The 21,572-nt window shown below is 41.2% G+C and overlaps 1 protein-coding gene and 1 pseudogene across 2 annotated transcripts in view; both read right to left on the minus strand.

Moving 5' to 3' along the window:
• The window catches only part of ETFDH (electron transfer flavoprotein dehydrogenase), a 28,140-nt gene extending 15,694 nt beyond the window's left edge, over positions 1–12,446 (minus strand). Inside the window, exons 1-4 of the mRNA XM_079707855.1 lie at positions 12,217–12,446; positions 10,165–10,246; positions 9,602–9,720; positions 7,286–7,363 (exon numbers count right to left, since the gene is read on the minus strand). Of these exons, the coding sequence (XP_079563981.1) occupies positions 7,286–7,363; positions 9,602–9,720; positions 10,165–10,246; positions 12,217–12,438 (501 nt within the window). The 5' untranslated portion in view covers positions 12,439–12,446. The remainder of the gene's footprint in view (positions 1–7,285; positions 7,364–9,601; positions 9,721–10,164; positions 10,247–12,216) is intronic.
• Positions 12,447–16,274: 3,828 nt separating this feature from the next.
• Positions 16,275–16,831, minus strand: LOC307059535 (protein Hikeshi-like; annotated as a pseudogene). Its single transcript has one exon. The product of its transcript is annotated as a protein Hikeshi-like (transcript).
• Between the last annotated feature and the right edge of the window lie 4,741 nt (positions 16,832–21,572).

Consider the following 21,572-nt stretch of genomic DNA (forward strand, 5'->3'; position numbering starts at 1 on the left):
ATCTTGCTGTGATTTATGTCATAGAGTGTTCTGCCTATGTTTTCCTCTAAGAGTTTGATAGTGTCTGGCCTTACATTTAGGTCTTTAATCCATTTTGAGCTTATTTTTGTGTATGGTGTTAGGGAGTGATCTAATCTCATACTTTTACATGTCCCTATCCAGTTTTCCCAGCACCACTTATTGAAGAGACTGTGCTTTCTCCACTGTACATTCCTGCCTCCTTTATCAAAGATAAGGTGACCATATGTCCGTGGGTTTATCTCTGGGCTTTCTATCCTGTTCCATTGATCTATCTTTCTGTTTTTGTGCCAGTACCATACTGTCTTGATCACTGTAGCTTTGTAGTATAGTCTGAAGTCAGGGAGCCTGATTCCTCCAGCTCCATTTTTCGTTCTCAAGATTGCCTTGGCTATTTGGGGTCTTTTGTGTTTCCATACAAATTGTGAAATTTTTTGCTCTAGTTCTGTGAAAAATGCCAGTGGTAGTTTGATAGGGATTGCATTGAATCTGTAGATTGCTTTGGGTAGTAGAGTCATTTTCACAATGTTGATTCTTCCAATCCAAGAACATGGTACATCTCTCCATCTATTTGTATCATCTTTAATTTCTTTCATCAGTGTCTTATAATTTTCTGCATACAGGTCTTTTGTCTCCTTAGGTAGGTTTATTCCTAGATATTTTATTCTTTTTGTTGCAATGGTAAATGGGAGTGTTTCCTTGATTTCACTTTCAGATTTTTCATCATTAGTATACAGGAATGCCACAGATTTCTGTGCATTAATTTTGTATCCTGCAAATTTACCAAATTCATTGATTAGCTCTAGTAGTTTTCTGGTAGCATCTTTAGGATTCTCTATGTATAGTATCATGTCATCTGCAAACAGTGACAGCTTTACTTCTTCTTTTCCGATTTGGATTCCTTTTATTTCCTTTTCTTCTCTGATTGCTGTGGCTAAAACTTCCAAAACTATGTTGAATAAGAGTGGTGAGAGTGGGCAACCTTGTCTTGTTCCTGATCTTAGTGGAAATGGTTTCAGTTTTTCACCATTGAGGACGATGCTGGCTGTGGGTTTGTCATATATGGCCTTTATTATGTTGAGGAAAGTTCCCTCTATGCCTACTTTCTGCAGGGTTTTTATCATAAATGGGTGTTGAATTTTGTCGAAAGCTTTCTCTGCATCTATTGAGATGATCATATGGTTTTTCTCCTTCAATTTGTTAATATGCTGTATCACGTTGATTGATTTGCGTATATTGAAGAATCCTTGCATTCCTGGAATAAACCCCACTTGATCATGGTGTATGATCCTTTTAATGTGCTGTTGGATTCTGTTTGCTAGTATTTTGTTGAGGATTTTTGCATCTATGTTCATCAGTGATATTGGCCTGTAGTTTTCTTTCTTTGTGACATCCTTGTCTGGTTTTGGTATCAAGGTGATGGTGGCCTCGTAGAATGAGTTTGGGAGTGTTCCTCCCTCTGCTATATTTTGGAAGAGTTTGAGAAAGATAGGTGTTAGCTCTTCTCTAAATGCTTGATAGAATTCGCCTGTGAAGCCATCTGGTCCTGGGCTTTTGTTTGTTGGAAGATTTTTAATCACAGTTTCAATTTCAGTGCTTGTGATTGGTCTGTTCATATTTTCTATTTCTTCCTGATTCAGTCTTGGCAGGTTGTGCATTTCTAAGAATTTGTCCATTTCTTCCAGGTTGTCCATTTTATTGGCATAGGGTTGCTTGTAATGATCTTTTGTATTTCTGCAGTGTCAGTTGTTACTTCTTCTTTTTCATTTCTAATTCTATTGATTTGAGTCTTCTCCCTTTTTTTCTTGATGAGTCTGGCTAATGGTTTATCAATTTTGTTTATCTTCTCAAAGAACCAGCTTTTAGTTTTATTGATCTTTGCTATCGTTTCCTTCATTTCTTTTTCATTTATTTCTGATCTGATTTTTATGATTTCTTTCCTTCTGCTAACTTTGGGATGTTTTTGTTCTTCTTTCTCTAATTGCTTTAGGTGCAAGGTTAGGTTGTTTATTCGAGATGTTTCCTGTTTCTTAAGGTGGGATTGTATTGCTATAAACTTCCCTCTTAGAACTGCTTTTGCTGCATCCCATAGGTTTTGGGTCGTCGTGTCTCCATTGTCATTTGTTTCTAGGTATTTTTTAATTTCCTCTTTGATTTCTTCAGTGATCACTTCGTTATTGAGTAGTGTATTGTTTAGCCTCCATGTGTTTGTATTTTTTACAGATCTTTTCCTGTAATTGATGTCTAGTCTCATAGCATTGTGGTCGGAAAAGATACTTGATACAATTTCAATTTTCTTAAATTTACCAAGGCTTGATTTGTGACCCAAGATATGATCTATCCTGGAGAATGTTCCATGAACACTTGAGAAAAATGTGTATTCTGTTGTTTTTGGATGGAATGTCCTATAAATATCAATTAAGTCCATCATGTTTAATGTATCATTTAAAGCTTGTGTTTCCTTATTTATTTTCATTTTGGATGATCTGTCCATTGGTGAAAGTGGGGTGTTAAAGTCCCATACTATGATTGTGTTACTGTCGATTTCTCCTTTTATGGCTGTTAGTATTTGCCTTATGTATTGAGGTGCTCCTATGTTTGGTGCATAAATATTTACAATTGTTATATCTTCTTCTTGGATCGACCCCTTGATCATTAGTTAGTGTCCTTCTTTATCTCTTCTAGTAGTCTTTATTTTAAAGTCTATTTTGTCTGATATGAGAATTGCTACTCCAGCTTTCTTTTGGTTTCCATTTGCATGGAATATCTTTTTCCATCCCCTCACTTTCAGTCTGTATGTGTCCCTAGGTCTGAAGTGGGTCTCTTGTAGACAGCATATATATGGGTCTTGTTTTTGTATCCATTCAGCCAATCTGTGTCTTTTGGTGGGAGCATTTAGTCCATTTACATTTAAGGTAATTATCGATATGTATGTTCCTATTCCCATTTTCTTAATTGTTTTGGGTTCGTTATTGTAGGTCTTTTCCTTCTGTTGTGTTTCTTGCCTAGAGAAGTTCCTTTAGCATTTGTTGTAAAGCTGATTTGGTGGTGCTGAACTCTCTCAGCTTTTGCTTGTCTGTAAACGTTTTAATTTCTCCATCAAATCTGAATGAGATCCTTGGTGGGTAGAGTAGTCTTGGTTGCAGGTTTTTCTCCTCCAACACTTTAATTATGTCCTGCCACTCCCTTCTGGCTTGTAGAGTTTCTGCTGAGAGATCAGCTGTTATCCTGATGGGGATTCCCTTGTGTGTTACTTGTTGTTTTTGCCTTGCTGCTTTTAATATGATTTCTTTGTGTTTAACTTTTGACAGTTTGATTAATATGTGTCTTGGCGTATTTCTCCTTGGATTTATTCTGGATGGGACTCTCTGTGCCTCCTGGACTTGATTAACTATTTCCTTTCCCATATTAGGGAAGTTTTCAACTATAATCTCTTCAAATATTTTCTCAGTCCCTTTCTTTTTCTCTTCTTCTTCTGGAACCCCTATAATTCGAATGTTGGTGCGTTTAATGTTGTCCCAGAGGTCTCTGAGACTGTCCTCTGTTCTTTTCATTCTTTTTTCTTTATTTTGCTCTGCAGCAGTTATTTCCACTATTTTATCTTCCACCTCACTTATCCGTTCTTCTGCCTCAGTTATTCTGCTATTGATCCCATCTAGAGTATTTTTTATTTCATTTATTGTGTTTTTAATCGATGCTTGATTCATCTTTAGTTCTTCTAGGTCCTTGTTAACTGTTTCTTGCATTTTGTCTATTCTATTTCCAAGATTTTGTATCTGGGAAATAGAATCTTGGATCATCTTTACCATCATTATTCTGAATTCTTTTTCAGGTAGACTGCCTATTACCTCTTCATTTGTTAGGTCTGGTGGGTTTTTATCTTGCTCCTTCTCCTGCTGTGTGTTTTTGTCTTCTCATTTTGCTTATGTTACTGTGTTTGGCGTCTGCTTTTTGCAGGCTGCAGGTTCGTAGTTCCCGTTGTTTTTGGTGTCTGTCCCCAGTGGCTAAGGTTGGTTTAGTGGGTTGTGTAGGCTTCCTGGTGGAGGGGACTAGTGCCTGTGTTCTGGTGGATGAGGCTGGATCTTGTCTTTCTGGTGGACAGGTCCACGTCTGGTGGTGTGTTTTGGGGTGTCTGCAGACTTTTTATGATTTTAGGCCACCTCTCTGCTAATGGGTGGCATTGTGTTCCTGTCTTGCTAGTTGTTTGGCATAGGGTGTCCAGCACTGTAGCTTGCTGGTCGTTGAGTGAAGCTGGGTGCTGGTGTTGAGATGGAGATCTCTGGAAGATTTTCGCCGTTTGATATTATGTGGAGCTGGGAGGTCTCTTGTGGACCAGTGTCCTGAGGTTGGCTCTCCCACCTCAGAGGCACAGCACTGACTCCTGGCTCCTCAATTTGGGATGATTTGTTGTCTATTCATGTATTCCACAGATGCAGGGTACATCAAGTTGATTATGGAGCTTTAATCCGCTTCTTCTGAGGCTACTGGGAGAGGTTTCCCTTTCTCTTCTTTGTTCTCACAGCTCCTGGGTCTCAGCTTTGGATTTGGCCCTGCCTCTGCGTGTAGGTCGCCGGAGTGTGTCTGTTCTTCGCTCAGACAGGACAGGGTTAAAGGAGCAGCCTCGTCGGGGACTCTGGCTCACTCAGGCCGGGCGGGAGGGAGGGGCACAGAGTGCGGGCGAGCCTGCAGCGGCAGAGGTCGGCGTGACGTTGCACCAGCCCGAGGCGCGCCGTGCGTTCTCCCAGGGAAGCCGCCCCTGGATCCCGGGACCCCGGCAGTGGCGGGCTGCACAGGCTCCCGGAAGGGCGGTGTGGACAGTGACCTGCGCTCGCACACAGGCTTCTTGGCGGCGGCAGCAGCAGCCCCAGTGTCCCACGCCCGTCACTGGGCTCCGCGCTTTCAGTCGTGACTCCCGCCTGTCTGTGGAGCCCCTTTAAGCAGCGCTCTTAATCCCCTCTCCTCGCGCACCAGGAAACCAAGAGGGAAGAAAAAGTCTCTTGCCTCTTCGGCAGCTCCAGAGTTTTCCCGGACTCCCTTCCGGCTAGTTGTGGCACATTAGCCCCCTTCAGGCTGAGTTCTCGCCGCCAGCCCCAGTCCTCTCCCTGCGCTCTGACCGAAGCCCGAGCCTCAGCTTCCAGCGCCGCCCGCCCCGGCGGGCGAGCAGACAAGGCTCTCGGGCTGGTGAGTGCCGCTCGGCACCGATCCTCTGTGCGGGAATCTCTCCGCTTTGCCCTACCCAGGTACGTGGGGAGTTTCTTGCCTTTTGGGAGGTCTGGGGTCTTCTGCCAGCGTTCAGTAGGTGTTCTGTAGGAGTTGTTCCACGTGTAGCTGTATTTCTGGTGTATCCGTGGGGAGGCACTACTATACTCTTCTATGCTTTTATATCTATATAAATACAATATATGACTGTTTTTACAACTACAAAGCACAAGACACAAAAATATACATTTGAACAAATATCCTGACCATACACACACAAGAAGAACTATCAGCATGGTAGAATTTGCGTGCTTCAATGTTATTGTAATATTAAATATGGACATTTTTAAAGAACAAAATGCAATTTATAATCAAATGATCATAATACAGAAAAGAATAGCCATAACACAGGAAAGAATATAGGAAAGACAGTATCCTTTTATCACCACTGAGTTCCCTTAAGCCCGAGCTCCCTGAGTTGATGATTCCTCTCCATCCAGAGCTCTGTTCCCTTTCTGTGCCCTCTGACCTCATCCTGTGCTCACTCAACACCAGTCAACTAGAGTCCGATGACTATAATGGCTGTCACTGATAACATAGTCACTGTACTAAAATGGCTCTTGTAGATCTCATCACTAACGTACAAACTCAGGCTGTTTCTCCAGGGCAAGATGAGCCCAGAGACCCCTGAGGCGTGGACCACCTGGCCAGAGCGTCGTCAACCAGAGACACCTTGACCCCTGAAACAGAGTAAGAAATGTCACGAGATGATGATTCTTCCCAGCTTCTTTATTCTTCTGCTTTAAAACACCCCGAACCCGAACACCAGGCTGCAGTGGATCTGAGAGGCTTGTCTCACACCCCCTTGCTGGGCGCCCTGCAATGAACTTACTTTGTTGCAAACTCCTGCTATCAGAGTCTGGCCTGTGCTGAGGGTACACGTCACACTATAAGAAGCAGGATGAGATAATAGGTGTTGCAAACCTGGCTATGCATCAGAATCCCTGGAGCTTGATACAAGACAGCTTCTTGGGCCCTGCCACAGGGTAGGCTGAGCCCCAAGGCCTCATGTGATTCTGGTGTAGCCAGGCAGGCCACTAGGAGAACGACGATGCAGGTAAGATTCAGAGCTTTGGTACTTGCTAATCTCTACGCAGGAAGGAGTGAAAAGCAGGATGATCTGCTGGAGGAGACTTAGACTACATGCCGAGCTCTGTTCTAGAATGGCAGAGAGGACTAACTAGGAGTTGACAAATCTCTACTGAGGCCCCGGCACTGCCTGGCACTATGCTAGCTCTGGAGTAACCCTCCATGATCTCTACCTTCACGGAGGATCTACTCTAGTTGAGAAATTAAGACAATCAACAAATAAACATGAATAGGCAAGTTAATTTATCAAGATGTTAATTTGTGTTTTGTTCTTGTTATCATAGGAAAGCAAGGTATTTTTTTTTCCTTGTCCTTTCCAAGGGATCTTACAGAGTGTGAGATCCATGTCTTAGGAGCTCTTCTTTTACAAATGCAAAAATAACAAGTTGTGAAAACCAGAAGGCCATCGAAGCCTATTTTGAAAGAGATGAAGGCAATCACTTTTGCATTTACCAAAAGATGTCAAAATCCTGTCAAAGACTCCATCAGCATTACTGATAGTAATAATGCAAATGACTCTTGTCCACAGAAGTGGAAACTGTGGAGGTGGCCCAGCCGCTGACCCACGTGTGCATGGTTTTTCATTCTCCTTGAACTGGTTGTAATATCTTACTGATTCCCTCATTAATTAATGAGTTAAATAAAATCTTTGACCCATGCTTGTTTGATATTTGTATGTCATGTTTTTTCTTTTAAGAAAATTATTGTTAAACATGTTATATCTACTTGCCTAAATTATGGTTAGTTTAAAGATGTTTCTCTATTTTTTAATAATGAGAAAAATTCCACATTAATAACTAATGTTCTAACATGCACTTAATTAATGTGCAGTTTGTAGCAAGACTAAATTATTGCGTGTGAGTTGATTCTTTCTCTTTCACTGTCAGTTTGTGAAGCGCAGAACTGTTCACGTGCATACCTTGGGCGCACCATCCTTCTGTATCCCTACGTCATTGGTGGCAATTCCTTTCACGCTACCGTCTTCATGAAAAAGGACCTAGAATGAAAACACATTTGGTTATCATGTAGGGATTCACAACCGCTTGCAAAGAAACAATAAACAGCCTTCGATTTTTAGAAGGTGAGTTTGTTCTCAAGGTTATAGAGACAAAGGCTTAAGAACGTTCCGGCAGAAAAGGCGATGTGCTTCTAAGCTACTCCCTTCTAGACAGAACACAGCTCAAACAGCTGGAAATGAAGGAAACGCCCTGACCTGGTGAGGAAGAACAGGGGGAGCTGCCAGAGGAAAACGAAGTAGCTGGGAAGATGCAGCGGGAAGCCCTCTGCCGAGTTCAGGGGTCAAAGGCATGTACACAGAACTTGGGGTCAGCGCCCGTGACAGGCTGGGCCGTCAGGTGGGCGGCTGAGGACAGTGTCGGGAAAGCCTCTGTCTCCAGTGAGCCCAGACCCCAAAACCAAAAGACCAAACAACAAGACAAAACAGAGAGGGGTTGAAGGCAGCCCAAGGGTGATTGAAGTTTATTTCTGGATCACAAAGAAGAGGGAAAACTGGTCAAAGGTATGATTCTGAAGATGAGAAATAACAATTCTCTCTCTTATTTGGTTTCTGTTTCCTCCGGAGGAAAATGCTCTTTGGACAGGAAAGAACAAACTGTACACTAGAACCTCACAGCAGAAAGCATGGGAGAGGAAAGGCGGAACAAGAACCAACAGCAGTGGATGTGACACCTTGAAAACAAATCCACAGTAGTATGTGGCTATGGCCTGGACCCGAAGACGGCCTTGGTGTACAAAACCTGGGAAGGAGAGGAGAGCTGCAAGGGACCAGAGAGAGACACGGAGGGAGAAAGAGCGCATGCAAGCGGGCATGTGTGCAGATACACTCAAAAAGTGAAAATCATGGATGCTACAAAACACCTACTTGGGACTTTGATTCCTGTCGAACACAGTTTAATTGGATGAAATGCAAAACCAAATGCATGTGCGTGAACTGGGAAACCAGAAATCAGTAGTGGCAAGTGTAATGCAGGGACCATGTGTTTTATTTGGTTTATATACTGTAAAGGTAAAAACGAAGTTTTTCAATTTTCGCTTGTGCCAAAAACAAGAGAACTCCCTCTCCCATCCAGATTTTTTTAAGCATTTCCTTTAGAAAACTTAACTGTAAACCCTTTCTCTGTCTCTCTTAGATATATGGGAGCCATGTTAAAAGCAAAGTAAGACTCCTGCCAGGTCTGTATCTCAGCAATGTGTTTCTTGAGTACTCGGGGACACACCTGAGATGTGACCATGGAGGAGGATGGTGGCCGGTCTCCCTCTCTCTGGGGGAAGAGTCTGGGCTCTGTGCTGGCCTCCGCGTTGTCACTTCCCGCTTGTCACAAAGATACAGGATGCTTTATTTGTCCTTTGGATAGAGACGATTAACGTGCATGTAATGGACTGTATCTGCCTGACTCTGGAAAAGGGTGAGATTTCTTTCTGTTTTGGCGACCTCCCTAGCAGATGGCCTGTAGCTGCACTGTAGTCTTGGCAAGAAAAAAACTGTTTCATTCTTGTTTATAATATATAGAGGTGATTTTTCTGGGCTGGCAGGAGATTTTATTTTTAATAATTTCCCCAACAGTATTCAGTGAGAAGCTACAGTCCGATGTGGCTGCCCAAAGAGTTATTTTGAGGAAATTACTGGAAGAACAGTTTCCAGAATGAAGAGGGGAATGGCCCTGCTGTACAGCAGGCTTGAAGTAGTGCAGACATTCTGGGTGCCACTTAGAAAAGGAATAAAAAGGGAATGCGGTCAGAGGAGGGCAAGGAGAATACTGAAGGGACTCAGTGTAACATGGTGGCTGTAAGAACGGAGACTATTTAAGTGGGAAGAGAAAAACCACCTGCGAAGGTGGGGAAGGAGAGCAGGGCATAGTTATAACTGGAGAGTGCTCCCTGGAGGAGGGCACAGATTTGTTCCACACAGTATAAAACAGTAAATAAACGTCTCCTCAACTTAAGGAAGAGAGTATCACCAACAAACCAAACATCGGAGATATTTTTTCATCCTTGAAGGTGTTCAGTCCTAAGCTGGACAGTCACATGATGTGGTGACAAGGACTTCCAGTACTCTTTGGGTGAGATCTTGCTAAGATTTCTTCTGATCTTGCAATTCTAAAATCCTACGGCTTTTTGAAAATATACATCTATTTACCTCTGTACCCATCTTGGTTGCTTTTCAGAAGAAACAGAGACCGTGTCCTATAAGCACTAAGAACAGGGCCGCACCAACCTCTGCAGCCGCGTAGCCGGGGTACACTTCCACGCCCAGGGCTTCCGCCTGCTCTCCCATCCAGCTCACCAGATGTCCCAGGCGCACGATGTAATTGCCATGGTTGTTCATTGGGAGACCTACAGATACAGGCTTGGTTTAGAGGTCTGACTTTTTATGGGTAAAACATCTCAAAAACAGAAACACTTAATTTAGAAATTCTAATCAATGTCTAATTTCTACATAAATACACACGCATCATCTTATGGCCATAAGTTCAATTTATTTTCTAACAATTCTGGTCTAGAGTTCAAATTATTACATTGAAAACGACATTACAGACTAAATTAAAAATTCCTGGTTGCCTTACAAGACTATCTCAATTCTTCTAGACTGGAAGACAAAAGCACTGGGCTCTAGGCCTGCTTTCTTCCCCACAAGCTAGCTGTGAAATTTTGGTTAAGTCCTTCGAGTCTCTGGGCCTTAGTTTTCTCATCTGTAAAAGGAAGGGATTCCACCCGATGAAATGTAGCTCCTTCCAGCTGTGGAATTCTGTAAGTCTACGAGTATTTATCATTCCTCACCTGGGAGAACTGGCACAGGAATTCTATATTTCTTTGTCAAAATTCCAAATCTATCTTCTGTTACGGGAGTGTTAAGTGGAGCCTGGAAAGAAAAGGAGGAGAGAAAAGGACTTTAGTTCATATTTGTGAGGTAAATACAAATCATAAACTACTGTGTCAAAAAGGAAAGGGAACTATCCTCCTCACTTTTCTTCCATCACTTGCTTTGGAGAACTTGAAACCAGTAAACCCTTTGTCTCTTTGAGATGCATGGGAATCTTTTTAAACCTAAATAAGCCAGTTGGCATCCCAGGAATGTCTTTGCTGGGGGCCTTGGAGCCACCTTTGAAAGTGAACATCAGGGGGGCTGTCTTCCTGTCTCCCTAACTCTGTGGGAGGTGCCTAGGCACCTGCTGTAACTTCCTGCTCCATGGAAAGAGAAGAGTTTTAGTTTTCCCCTAGATAAAGGCAATTAACAGGTATGGAAGGGATTGGATCTGCCTGGCTACATAAGGCTTTGATGTGCAAAACTTTTTCTATTAGAATTGATATTGTGTCAATAATAATTCAGTGATACCTATTTTTGATATAACATTGAAGACAGAAAGTTAATTAGGCATAGTTATAGCCTTTCTAGTTCCAAGGAGCTCACTACTTTAGAAAGAAGAGTGTCGTCCCTTGTGCAAAGCCCCAGGTCAGCAAACCCAGCCCTGACCTTAACCTCAATCAGTTCCGGCCTCTACGAGGAATGTAACCTTACCCACCAGCCTCTCCACCAGTCCTCGTGAGGCACCACATGCAGCCTCGCCTGGGAGGTGACAGTGCCTGAACTAACCCTTCCCCCCCCTTTTTAAAAAAATTGTAGAGTCCTAACCACTGGACTGCCAGGGAATACCCTGAAATAACCCTTTTGCTTATGACTTCTGTGCCCCACCCCCTTTCTGCCTGTCAAACCCTTTCCTCTTCTGCTGCTCCTTGGAGCTCCCTTCTGTTTGCTAGATGGGATGCTGCCCAGAATCACTGAATAAAGACAATTTGATCTTTAAATTTACTCAGATGAATTTTGTTTTTTAACAATCTTTACAGAGTATGTTCACAGATACTAAATATTCTAACACTGAATACCTTGAACAGGCGTAATAAAACCCACCTTACAGGGCTTCCCTGGTGGCACAGTGGTTAAGAATCTGCCTGCCAATGCAGGGGACATGGGTTCGAGCCCTGGTCTGGGGAGATCCCACATGCCGCGGAGCAACTAAGCCCATGTGCCACAAGTACTGAGCCTGTGCTCTAGAGCCCGTGAGCCACAACTACTGAGCCCACGTGCCACAACTACTGAAACCCGTGTGCCTAGAGCCCATGCTCTGCAACAAGAGAAGCCACCACAGTGAGAAGCCCGTGCACCGCAACAAAGAGCAGCCACTGCTCGCTGCAACTAGAGAAAGCCCACGCGCAGCAACGAAGACCCAATGCAGCCAAAAATAAAGCAACAACAAAGAAAACCCCATCTTACAGAAGAAAAAAACTGAGATGCATAGAGTACAATATTTTAACCAAGGTCATACAAATGATGACTGCAGTAAAACTAGCACTTGATTCTCTGTGTATCATACCAGTGACTTTTCTGCTTATGTTATAAGGGCTCTTATTAATGTATTTCCTTAGAAAATTAGATTAAATTATCCTTCTTGGCTTTAGATACTGCAATGTCCCAGGAAAGTTATAGAACACTTTATTAAGAACAATGATATAAACACCCATGGAACAAGTTAGGAAATCCCCTCAAAATCAAAAAGCTATATTTATTCAAAGATCTTCTCAAGATAATACCTTCTCATAAATCCAGTACACAGATGCTATGTGCAGAAGGCATTAAATAAGGATGAGTTAATAGCTTAAAATTTTAACTATATTTGATATGATTCAAATTTTTTGGCCCTTTTAATATTAAAAACCTATCTACAAGTATCCTCTAAGAGACAGAACTGGGTGAAAAGGTTTTCCACATTCCTTTCATTTGGAAATAGAGATGCAATAAAGACGAGACTGGGTATAAAAAACCACTTTTCATACTCCCTTCTCCTTCCAGTCTGGGAACAGCTCTTGGAGAGCTCGTGGGTCCAGGCAAGCCCCCGAGAGTGTGTGCATGCCTATCTGAGCAGCTTTCTCCACCAGACACACGCGGATGTCCTTCTCGTGCTGGGCCGCCAGCTGCTTGAGCCGAGCGGCTGCTGAGAGCCCCGCAGGGCCGGCACCCACGATTACCACGTCTGCCTCATCTGTAAACCGCTCCATGTTCACCCCTGGAGGGGAGAGGGTTTAAACATATGTAACATCTGTAACTCCATTTCTGCTTTGCGAAGAAGTTCATTTGTACCGTTTTTTTAGATTCCACTCACTTTGCTGTAAGGCAGAAAGTAACACAACACTGTAAATCAACTATACTCCAAAAAAACCCACATATCAATTCTGGGATGACTATTACCTGATAAAATTACAGGCTGGGTTACAAGTACCCACCATCTTTTAGAGCATTATTTATAGAAATAACCCCTCTGCTTCCCATGAGAATTATACTAAGTCCATTACTGTCTTAGTTTATTGTTCTCTTAGGTTCTGTTCGAGGACGTATCTTATTTTAGCTTCCATAAACCAACTTTTATTACTGAGAAAGTTTGCAAGCATTTGCTTATCTAAATATTAATATGTAACAGATTTTGTAAAGTTATAAAATATTATTAGATGATTTTACACTATCATGAAAAATATAGTATTTACCTCCAAAAAATGATACAAACTGTCTAGAAAAGTCTCAACAATTTTACAGAAACGATTACTTACCTTCCCATCGCTTGTCCTTATCCCGGGGATGAACAGTATAGTGGGTAGTGATTCGAGGTACAGCAGAAGTTGAAGACCATCTTGTAGCACACAGAGGTAGATAATTTTTCTTAATTTGTAAGGCATGAAAGCACTGGTATGCTGGGTATGCTGCACAAAAATCATGAACAGTATTATTTTTCTAATTAGTTTTTCTCAGGAGTAGATTGAAAAAAAATTTTTTTAAAGCAAAAACAAAAAAATCTACAATTGGGGATCAGATCTGGCTTCTGTTTGATTTTCTGTTAATTACCCTAAACCCTTAAACAGATCACTTAACTGCTTTAGATTTCAGTTTCCTCATTCAAAAAAGTAAAGGGCTACCAAGTGATCACTAAGGGACCATCTTTTTTTGTTTTGGGCCGTACCACGCAGCTTGCGGCATCTTAGTTTCCCAACCAGGGACTGAACCCACGGTCACAGCAGTGAAAGCGCTGAATCCTCACCACTGGAACGCCAGGGAACTCCCCCACTGAGGTACCACCTTGACCTGAAATTGTATGAGTCCACGTGATGCCTTCTCTTTGGAAACATGTATATCTTCTGGACACATTAACACTGTGGACTGTCAGTGAATGGTTACATCTATGCTGCAGAGCCCTTAGCTGTGAATTGTCTCTTTCCTAGGTGAATAATCCAGCTGGCTTTTCCTCAGAAAGCAGTGTTTTCAAATTATAACATTTTTAAAGTATCTAATAAACTAATTTATTCAATTTACCTCATGTCAAGCTTCATCCATAAATAGGATGACCATATAATTTATCACCTAAACTGGATACTTTTAAAGTAATAAGGGGCAGTACTAATGGTTATGCCGGGACAAGGTGGCAAACTGCGTTTTATGGTCAGCTTCCTTTTAAATTAAGTGGATGCTGCCATATAGCAGCATCTTCTGAGAGCCTCAAAAATGTATCTGTTCTCTGAGTTAGCAAATAGGATTTTATAGAAATAAACAGAAGTGTGCAAAGATTTATCTGCAAGAATGTTCATTAAACCTCTGTCGTCCTTAAACCTTCACCTCTATCTCCTCCCTCCCTTACCTGAAACCAAGCACATCAAACCTCACAGAAAGACAGAAGCAATTAGCTGGGAACTGTCTCAATTCCTGGCAAGAACCTCTAATGTAATATGTATTGTGTCTGTCCTTTGTCCATTCTCTCAGGTTACAATAAAGAGATGTCTTTTCTCCTTACTTAGAGTAATCCTTCCACCTGGATGACGAGGCTAACCCTCCCCATCTTCTTAGAGACACTCCTAGGTCAAAGACCCCCCCCCAACTCCTGTATCTTCAATTTCTCACTCCCTTCTCTGGTACTCCTCTCCATGGCAATCCTTCCCTTAATAAAAGAAGGGCAGAGAATCCTCCCTTGGGAATAGGCCTGAAAGATACAAAAACTTATATTTGTAGCTTAAATAATTAAAAGTCTGTTATGGGAGAAGGGATGGAATAATCAAAGGAACAGAATAAAGAGTTTAGAAATAGACGGAATACACTTAAGGATCTGTCATATGATAAAGATACCATTTCAAATAAGGAAGAAGAGACAGCTCCTCATTAAATGGTCAGAGACAGGTAGAAAATTTGGAAAAAAGTATACCTCTCTCCTTATATGAAAATGAATTCCATCTGATCAATGATTTTAACAGGAAAAGTCAAAGTATAAAAGTTTATGGTGACGACTTCCCTGGTGGCACAGTGGTTAAGAATCCGCCTGCCAATGCAGGGGACACGGGTTTGAGCCCTGGTCCGGGAAGATCCCGCATGCCACGGAGCAACTAAGCCCGTGAGCCACAACTACTGAGCCTGCACTCTAGAGCCCGCATGCCACAACTACTGAGCCCGTGTGCCACAACTAAGCCCATGGGCCTAGAGCCCATGCTCCGCAACAAGAGAAGACACAGCAATGAGAAGCCCGTGCACCACAACGAAGAGTAGCCCCAGCTCACCACAACTAGAGAAAGCCCGCACACAGCAACAAAGACCCAATGCAGCCAAAAATAAATAAATAAATAAATAAATTTAAAAAAAAGATTATGGTGATAGATCCACAAATTATTTGATTCTCTGCTTTTGAGTATGGGCTGAACTTAGGGATTAGCTTCCAACAAGTAGAGTGTGGCAGGGAAAAATACTAGCTTTACAGTGGAGAAATATGACAGACACTTTACCCAAGTGATCAAGTTTACCATTACCAGCAATAAGACATACAGGCATCACATGATGTAATGTGATGAGAAGGGCTCCTCATCTCTGTGCTATGCCTCTCCCAAATCCACAACCTTAGTCTAATCAAGAGAAAGCACCAGACAGACTCGGATCGAGGGACCTCCTACAAAATGCCTGACCAGTCCACACTGCAAGTGCCAGGTCATGAGACAAGAAAAGACAGTGGAATTACCACACTGAAGTAGACTTATATGAGAAGACGTGACAGCTGAAGCAATGTGGGGTCCTGGATAGAAAAGGATCTGAATAAAGTCTGTAGTTTAGTTAACAGTACTGCACCAATGTTAATTTCTTACTAATTGTTCTATGGATACGAAGTTAAGCTCGGTGAAGGGTGTATGGGAAACTCCTCATGCTATCTCAAAAAAAAAAAAAAAGGGTGTGTAAATATTTGTGACCTTGGATTAGGCAATGGCTTCTTAGCTATGACACCAAAAGCACAAGCAACAAAAAAGAAAACAGATACACTGTCCTTCATAAAAATGATAACTTTTTGTTTTTATAAGATACCAACAAGAAAGGGAAAAGATAACCCATGGAAGGGGAGAAAGTATCTGCACGTCATATATCTGATAAGGGACTTGTATCTGGCATATATAAAGAACTCATTTCTAATAATAAAAAGACAAACAATCCAATTAAAAACACACAAAGAATCTGAATAGATGTTTCTCCAAAGGAGATAAACAAATGTCCAATAAGCACATGAAAAGATGCTCAATATCATTAAACATCAGAGAAATACAAATCAAAACCACAACACAATACCACTTTATATCCACTAAGACGGCTATAATTAATAAGACATAACAAGTGCTGGTGAGGATGTGGAGAAATTGGAACCCTCATACACTGCTGGTGGGGGAGTAAAATGGTGCAGCCACTTTGGAAAACAGTCTGGCAGTTCCTCAGAATGTTAAACATACAGTTTCCATATAACTCAATCATAGGTATATACTTTTTTTTTCCATTAAAAAATATTTTATTCAAATTATGTTTTCCAAAAGACAAAGTTCTGTGCTAGTCATTTTAGGAAGTTTTCATACCATTTCAGAACCACGTTTGTTGGAATGAACATTTCAGATGGACTTGGTGTCATCTGGGCCTGAGAGACATCAAATGAAGCAAAACTGTAGAAGCTGTCCATATCTTTTCTGTGAACTGAGTAAATGAGTCAACTGAAGACACAGTAGCATTACCTACAGAAGTCTGCTGAGCCAGACTGTCCAGTAATTCCACTGAACTTCCAATCTGAGCAACAGATGGAGTTCGGACAATATTCATGGCTCCAAAAGGGTGCTGGCTTCCTTCTCCAGATTTAAGACCTGAAATTTTGAAGATGGCACTTGGTTTCCCATTCGTGACAAATCCTACGAGTTGCCATACTGGCATTCCATTTGAATCAGGATAGGAAAAGAAGACAGATCCTTCCATTCCCTCAGGAAATGGGACTGTTCCCAGCATAAAAACCACAGCACGGTTGATATTTTCATAATCAGGCAAGTCAAAAACAAATTTATCCTCTGCCACTTGCTGTGCAGCTGTCTGCACCAGCCTCCCCACCACCAAGCGGCCAAACATGGTGGCGGCTCCACTCAGCCAGCAGAGACCTGAAGTCCCGGCGCTACTGCCCTAGTCGAGCCCAAGAACCTTCCAGAACGTGGTGGCGGATGCCTACCTCTCTGCTACACAGCAACTAGGCCAGTGGCAGGAACGCCTCCTGCCCCCATGACCTCTGACCTCTCCTTCCTCAGGTATATACTTAAGATAAAAGAGAACATATGTCTGCACAAAAACTTGTACATGAATGTCCATAGGTACGCTATTCACAGCAGCCCCACAGTAGAAACGACCCAAATGTCCATTAGTGGATGGAGAGTTGTCGCCTAGGGCTGGAGGGGCTGGGGAGTGATTGTTAATGGGTATGAGGTTTCTTTCTGGGATGATGGCAATGTTCTAAGACACACTGTGGTGACGGTTGCTCAACTCTGTGAATATACTAAACACCACTGAGTCGTATCCTTCAGATGACGTGATTGTATGGTGTGTAACTTGTATCTCAATAAAACTCTTGCTTAAAAGAGAACATTTACAGTCACACACACAAAAGATTATGGGGAAAACAATTGTAATTTTTTTTAAAGAAGCTTTGATTTGGAAATGTTTTTCTAAGTGTGGCAAAAAAATCTCAAAAATCATAAGATCACTTAACTAAAAATTTAAAACATCTATATGACCAAAAAATGATATAAACATAACTGTCTTTTTTATTTGTCTGTGTTTCCCAGCAGACAGAATACTCCTAAAGTATTCCTTTTTCTTTTTGTATGCTAGATCCCAGTGTTAGCCTATATATAGGTACAAATATTTATCGATTGACTATCAGTCCTTTTTATATTTCCCTTTATTAGAGTACTTATTTATGATGGACTCATGATATTATTAAACAGGTTAGTGCTTTTTTTAAGTGTAATTCTCTGTGAAAAGGCAGGCTAGAATCATAAATCAAAAGCATTGAAAGACCAACATGAGGGAATGAACAGCTAAGCTGTAGGCTGGAAGAAAATATCTGCAGAACACAAAGCTGATATAAGGCTGACATACAAAATATACAAAGAACTCATACAACTCAACAAGAAAACAAGCAACTCAATTAAAAGATAGGCTAAAGATCTGAACAGACACCTCACCAAAGAAGATATTCAGATGGAAAATAAGCATAGGAAAAGATGCTGAACATCTTGTGTCATTTGGGAGTTGCAAATTAAAACAACGAGATACCACTACCAACCTATTAGAATGGCCAAAACCCAGAACATGGAAAACACCAAATGCTAAGAGGACGTGGAGTAGCAGGAACGCTCATTCACTGCTGGTGGGAACGTAAAATGGTACAGACACTTCGGAAGACAGTTTGGCAGTTTCTAACAAAGCTAAACATACCCTTAACATAGGATCCAGCAATTGCAATTGCCAAAATGAGTTGAAAATTAACATCCACACAAAAAACCACAGTCAAGCAAGATGAACAAACTCTAGAGACCTCCTGAATGACACTTTACCTCTAGTCAACAATAATGCATTGTACATTTAAAATTTTGTCAACAGTGTATATCTCATGCTGTGTTCTTATCACAGTAAAATAAAAAACATCCAGATTTAAAAAAAAATCTTCACATGTACGTTTATAACAGCTTTATTCATAATGATCAAAACTTGGGAGATGTCCTTCAATAGGTGAATGGATAAACAGACTGTGGTACATCCATACAATGCAATATTATTTAGGGCTAAAAAATGAAAAGACACGGAGGAAATGGAAATGCATATTGAAAAGGCTGCATCCTGTATGATTCCAACTCTAGGACATTCTGGAAAAGGCACAGCTATGGAGACAGTGAGAGATCAGTGGGTATCAGGCGTTCAGGGAGGAAGGGCAGCGAGGCTCTTCTGTATGACAATGTAATTAATGGTGGATATGCATCATTACACATTTGTCAAAACTCATAGACTGTCCAACACACAGAGTGAACCTTAACGTAAACTATGAACTTTAATAATAACGTCTCCCCAGTTGCGACGAAGGTACCACGCCAGTGCAAGATGTTAACGGGGAAAGGGAGAAAGTTATATGGAAACTCCGTGTACTTTCCACTCAATTTTTCTTTCAACCTAAAGCTACTAAATAAAATAAAGTTTATTAATTGAAAACAAAACAAAAAGGCAACGAAGAAAAAGGCAGCAGTTAAGTGAATAGGCTCTGGAGTCTGTCTACTTTGTGTTTGAATTCAGTAGGTTATGAACTCTCCCCACTCCACCAGCTCTAAAGTTTACGGTCAGTCTCTGCCTTGGAAATACTACGGTGTAGGATCTAGAATGTCTTACACAAAGCAAGTGGCTAATACACAGTTGTTAATGGGATAGGTACTTTCCTAATTACAATTTTAACTCTCATCCAGGTATCTGCAAATCTCTGGTGTTAATTTCCTAAAACGAATTCCTGGGTTAGAGAGCAATCTTATCAATAGAATGAAGCATCTATCTGCACATGAACAAATTTCTAAATATGGAACAAGTAAATAGTAAAGATCAACAAAGGCTTTTGCATGGATTTGGAATAAAATTTGCATTCTCATGGACATATGGAGCACATAGGAATTTTCAATTTTAATACCACATTGTCTTCTTCATGACCTTATGAGATACGTGGGGCACCACAATCCCCATTTACAGCAGAGAAAGAGAAAGTCAGATGATCCCAGTCAATCCCCCTCTCAATCCTCCCAACACCAGTCAACTCTGAGACTACAATTGGACTTGAAATGATCTCTCAAGTAATGGAACCTGACAACAAGTTGTTTTCTTTTTTTTCTGATTAAAAGGAGAGATGTCAGCCTGGCATAGGCTAATTATTTTTATTCTTTAGCACCCCACTGCATAACTGATATATTTTTATGTTTCATTCTTTCCAATAAAATGACTGTTTTAAAAGTAAAAACCTAGCACCAATCAATAATTAAAGAATATGATGAATGCAGAAGGGGAAGAGGTTTGAAGTGACTGAACCCTAAAGCCTCTTAAACACTAAAAATCTGTTTTTGACAGTCACTCAAAAAAAAGTGTCAAGGTAACTAATTTTCTCTACTGGAAAATAGCATAATAAAAACTATAATATTGGGAATAATTTTTTAAAACCTAGTTATCCCTTCACCTATCCTAAATCTTGAAAAAATGATAATTATAGGAGTGCCCAGTTCCAGTGTTCAAATATAGTATTATCATCATTCAAAAGAATATTTACTTATTATAAAAAACAAATTTGTTTTATGATGCATTGTAGTTTAGTGTATAGAAGCTATTATTTGCTTCTGAAAACTGATGATTTGGTATCAGACAAAACTGTAATTCCATTATTTATACAGCTAATGATTTTCTTGAAAATACTTGGAACTGGGTAGTCTGATCTCCTCCAGGGGGTTAAAAAAAAAAAAGTCACAACCTTTACCCCTTTTCTGAAAAAAATCAGATACTTCATTTTAGAGATTTAAACACTTAGACACACTGGCTGAATTGTGGGAGAGAAGTGAGGTCAAAAAGTCCAGTGAATTCAAAACATCACCATACAAAATCACAGATGGCAATTCTAGGTCCATCTCTTTGATGCCAGTAGTGCTAACACCAGGCTATGAAATGGCAATGATTTAAATACCCAATGAAAATAGAAATGGTAATTTGGGTGGAATTTGGATAGCACTTGACCCAAGAATGATTTCAACTAAATTAAGAGTAGGGCAGATAGCGTCCAATTACTTTGATATTCCAAAAAACATAAAGCAAACTGTGGACAAAGAATGTTGCCTGTCATCTCAGTAAACAAAGGATGTTGAGGCCATGAAGCCCTCAGCCACTGCAGCTGCCCCCAAGAGTGCACCCTGAGGGGATACAGGATGGAGAAAAGCAGGATACTGGCCCTAGATGGTATAGGTGCACATCAAAGGAATAATTTCAGTGAGCCCAGACTCTTGCATCTTCCCATACAGAGGAAAGCACTAAATTCATTAACTTGAGATTTTTAGTTTTCTCTAATTAGCAGTAATCTTTTGATGTTCCAACTACCTGTTTGTTTTTGTTTTTGGTTGTTATTGTTGCAAAAACTCTCCAGATCCTGGCTCTTCCCTTATGTCTCTGGAGCAGTCCCTCAGAGCTGTCTCAGAGGTTGTCTCCCGGGCTGTAGTCCTCAGAATGTCTGTTGACTAAAACATAATTCTCAACTTTTACACTGTGTTCTTTTATCCCCCAGTTGACAGTTTGGCGACCACTAAGGACACAGAGCTGACTTCTCTCCTTCACCTGAACTCTCTGAGGAATGGGAGCCTTGGTACCAGCAGAGGCCTCTTCTGTCCACCCACCTCCTGAGAGACTCCAGACGAATCTGGGTGAGTCTCCCCTGGTTCTCAGAGCTCCATATTACTGGTTGATGATCCAGAGTTTTATGTGGTGGTGTGTAACAGGCACCTGGTTCCCAAGCTGAAAGATACTGGGTGTGGGGGGCCTGGCTGAAAGACACTGGGGGCTCTGGACTGGGTGATGAGGTGAGAGGCTGGCCTAATATCTTTGCCTCCAACTAAGACTCCAGCCAGGTTTATGTACGTACAAACCTTATACTTACAAGTACTTACTTAATTGGGAATTAAAGGAAATCTTGCCTCGAAAATGACAAAGATGGGGCTTTTTTATTGTGCACATAGTTAAGTTAGAGAAAACCGGCTTGATAAAACACCTTTTCAGAATTCTGACCTTAAAGTAACAAAAGTCCTTCTAG

This window comes from Hyperoodon ampullatus, assembly GCF_949752795.1.
Source record: "Hyperoodon ampullatus genome assembly, chromosome: 1".
NCBI lineage: Eukaryota > Metazoa > Chordata > Mammalia > Artiodactyla > Ziphiidae > Hyperoodon > Hyperoodon ampullatus.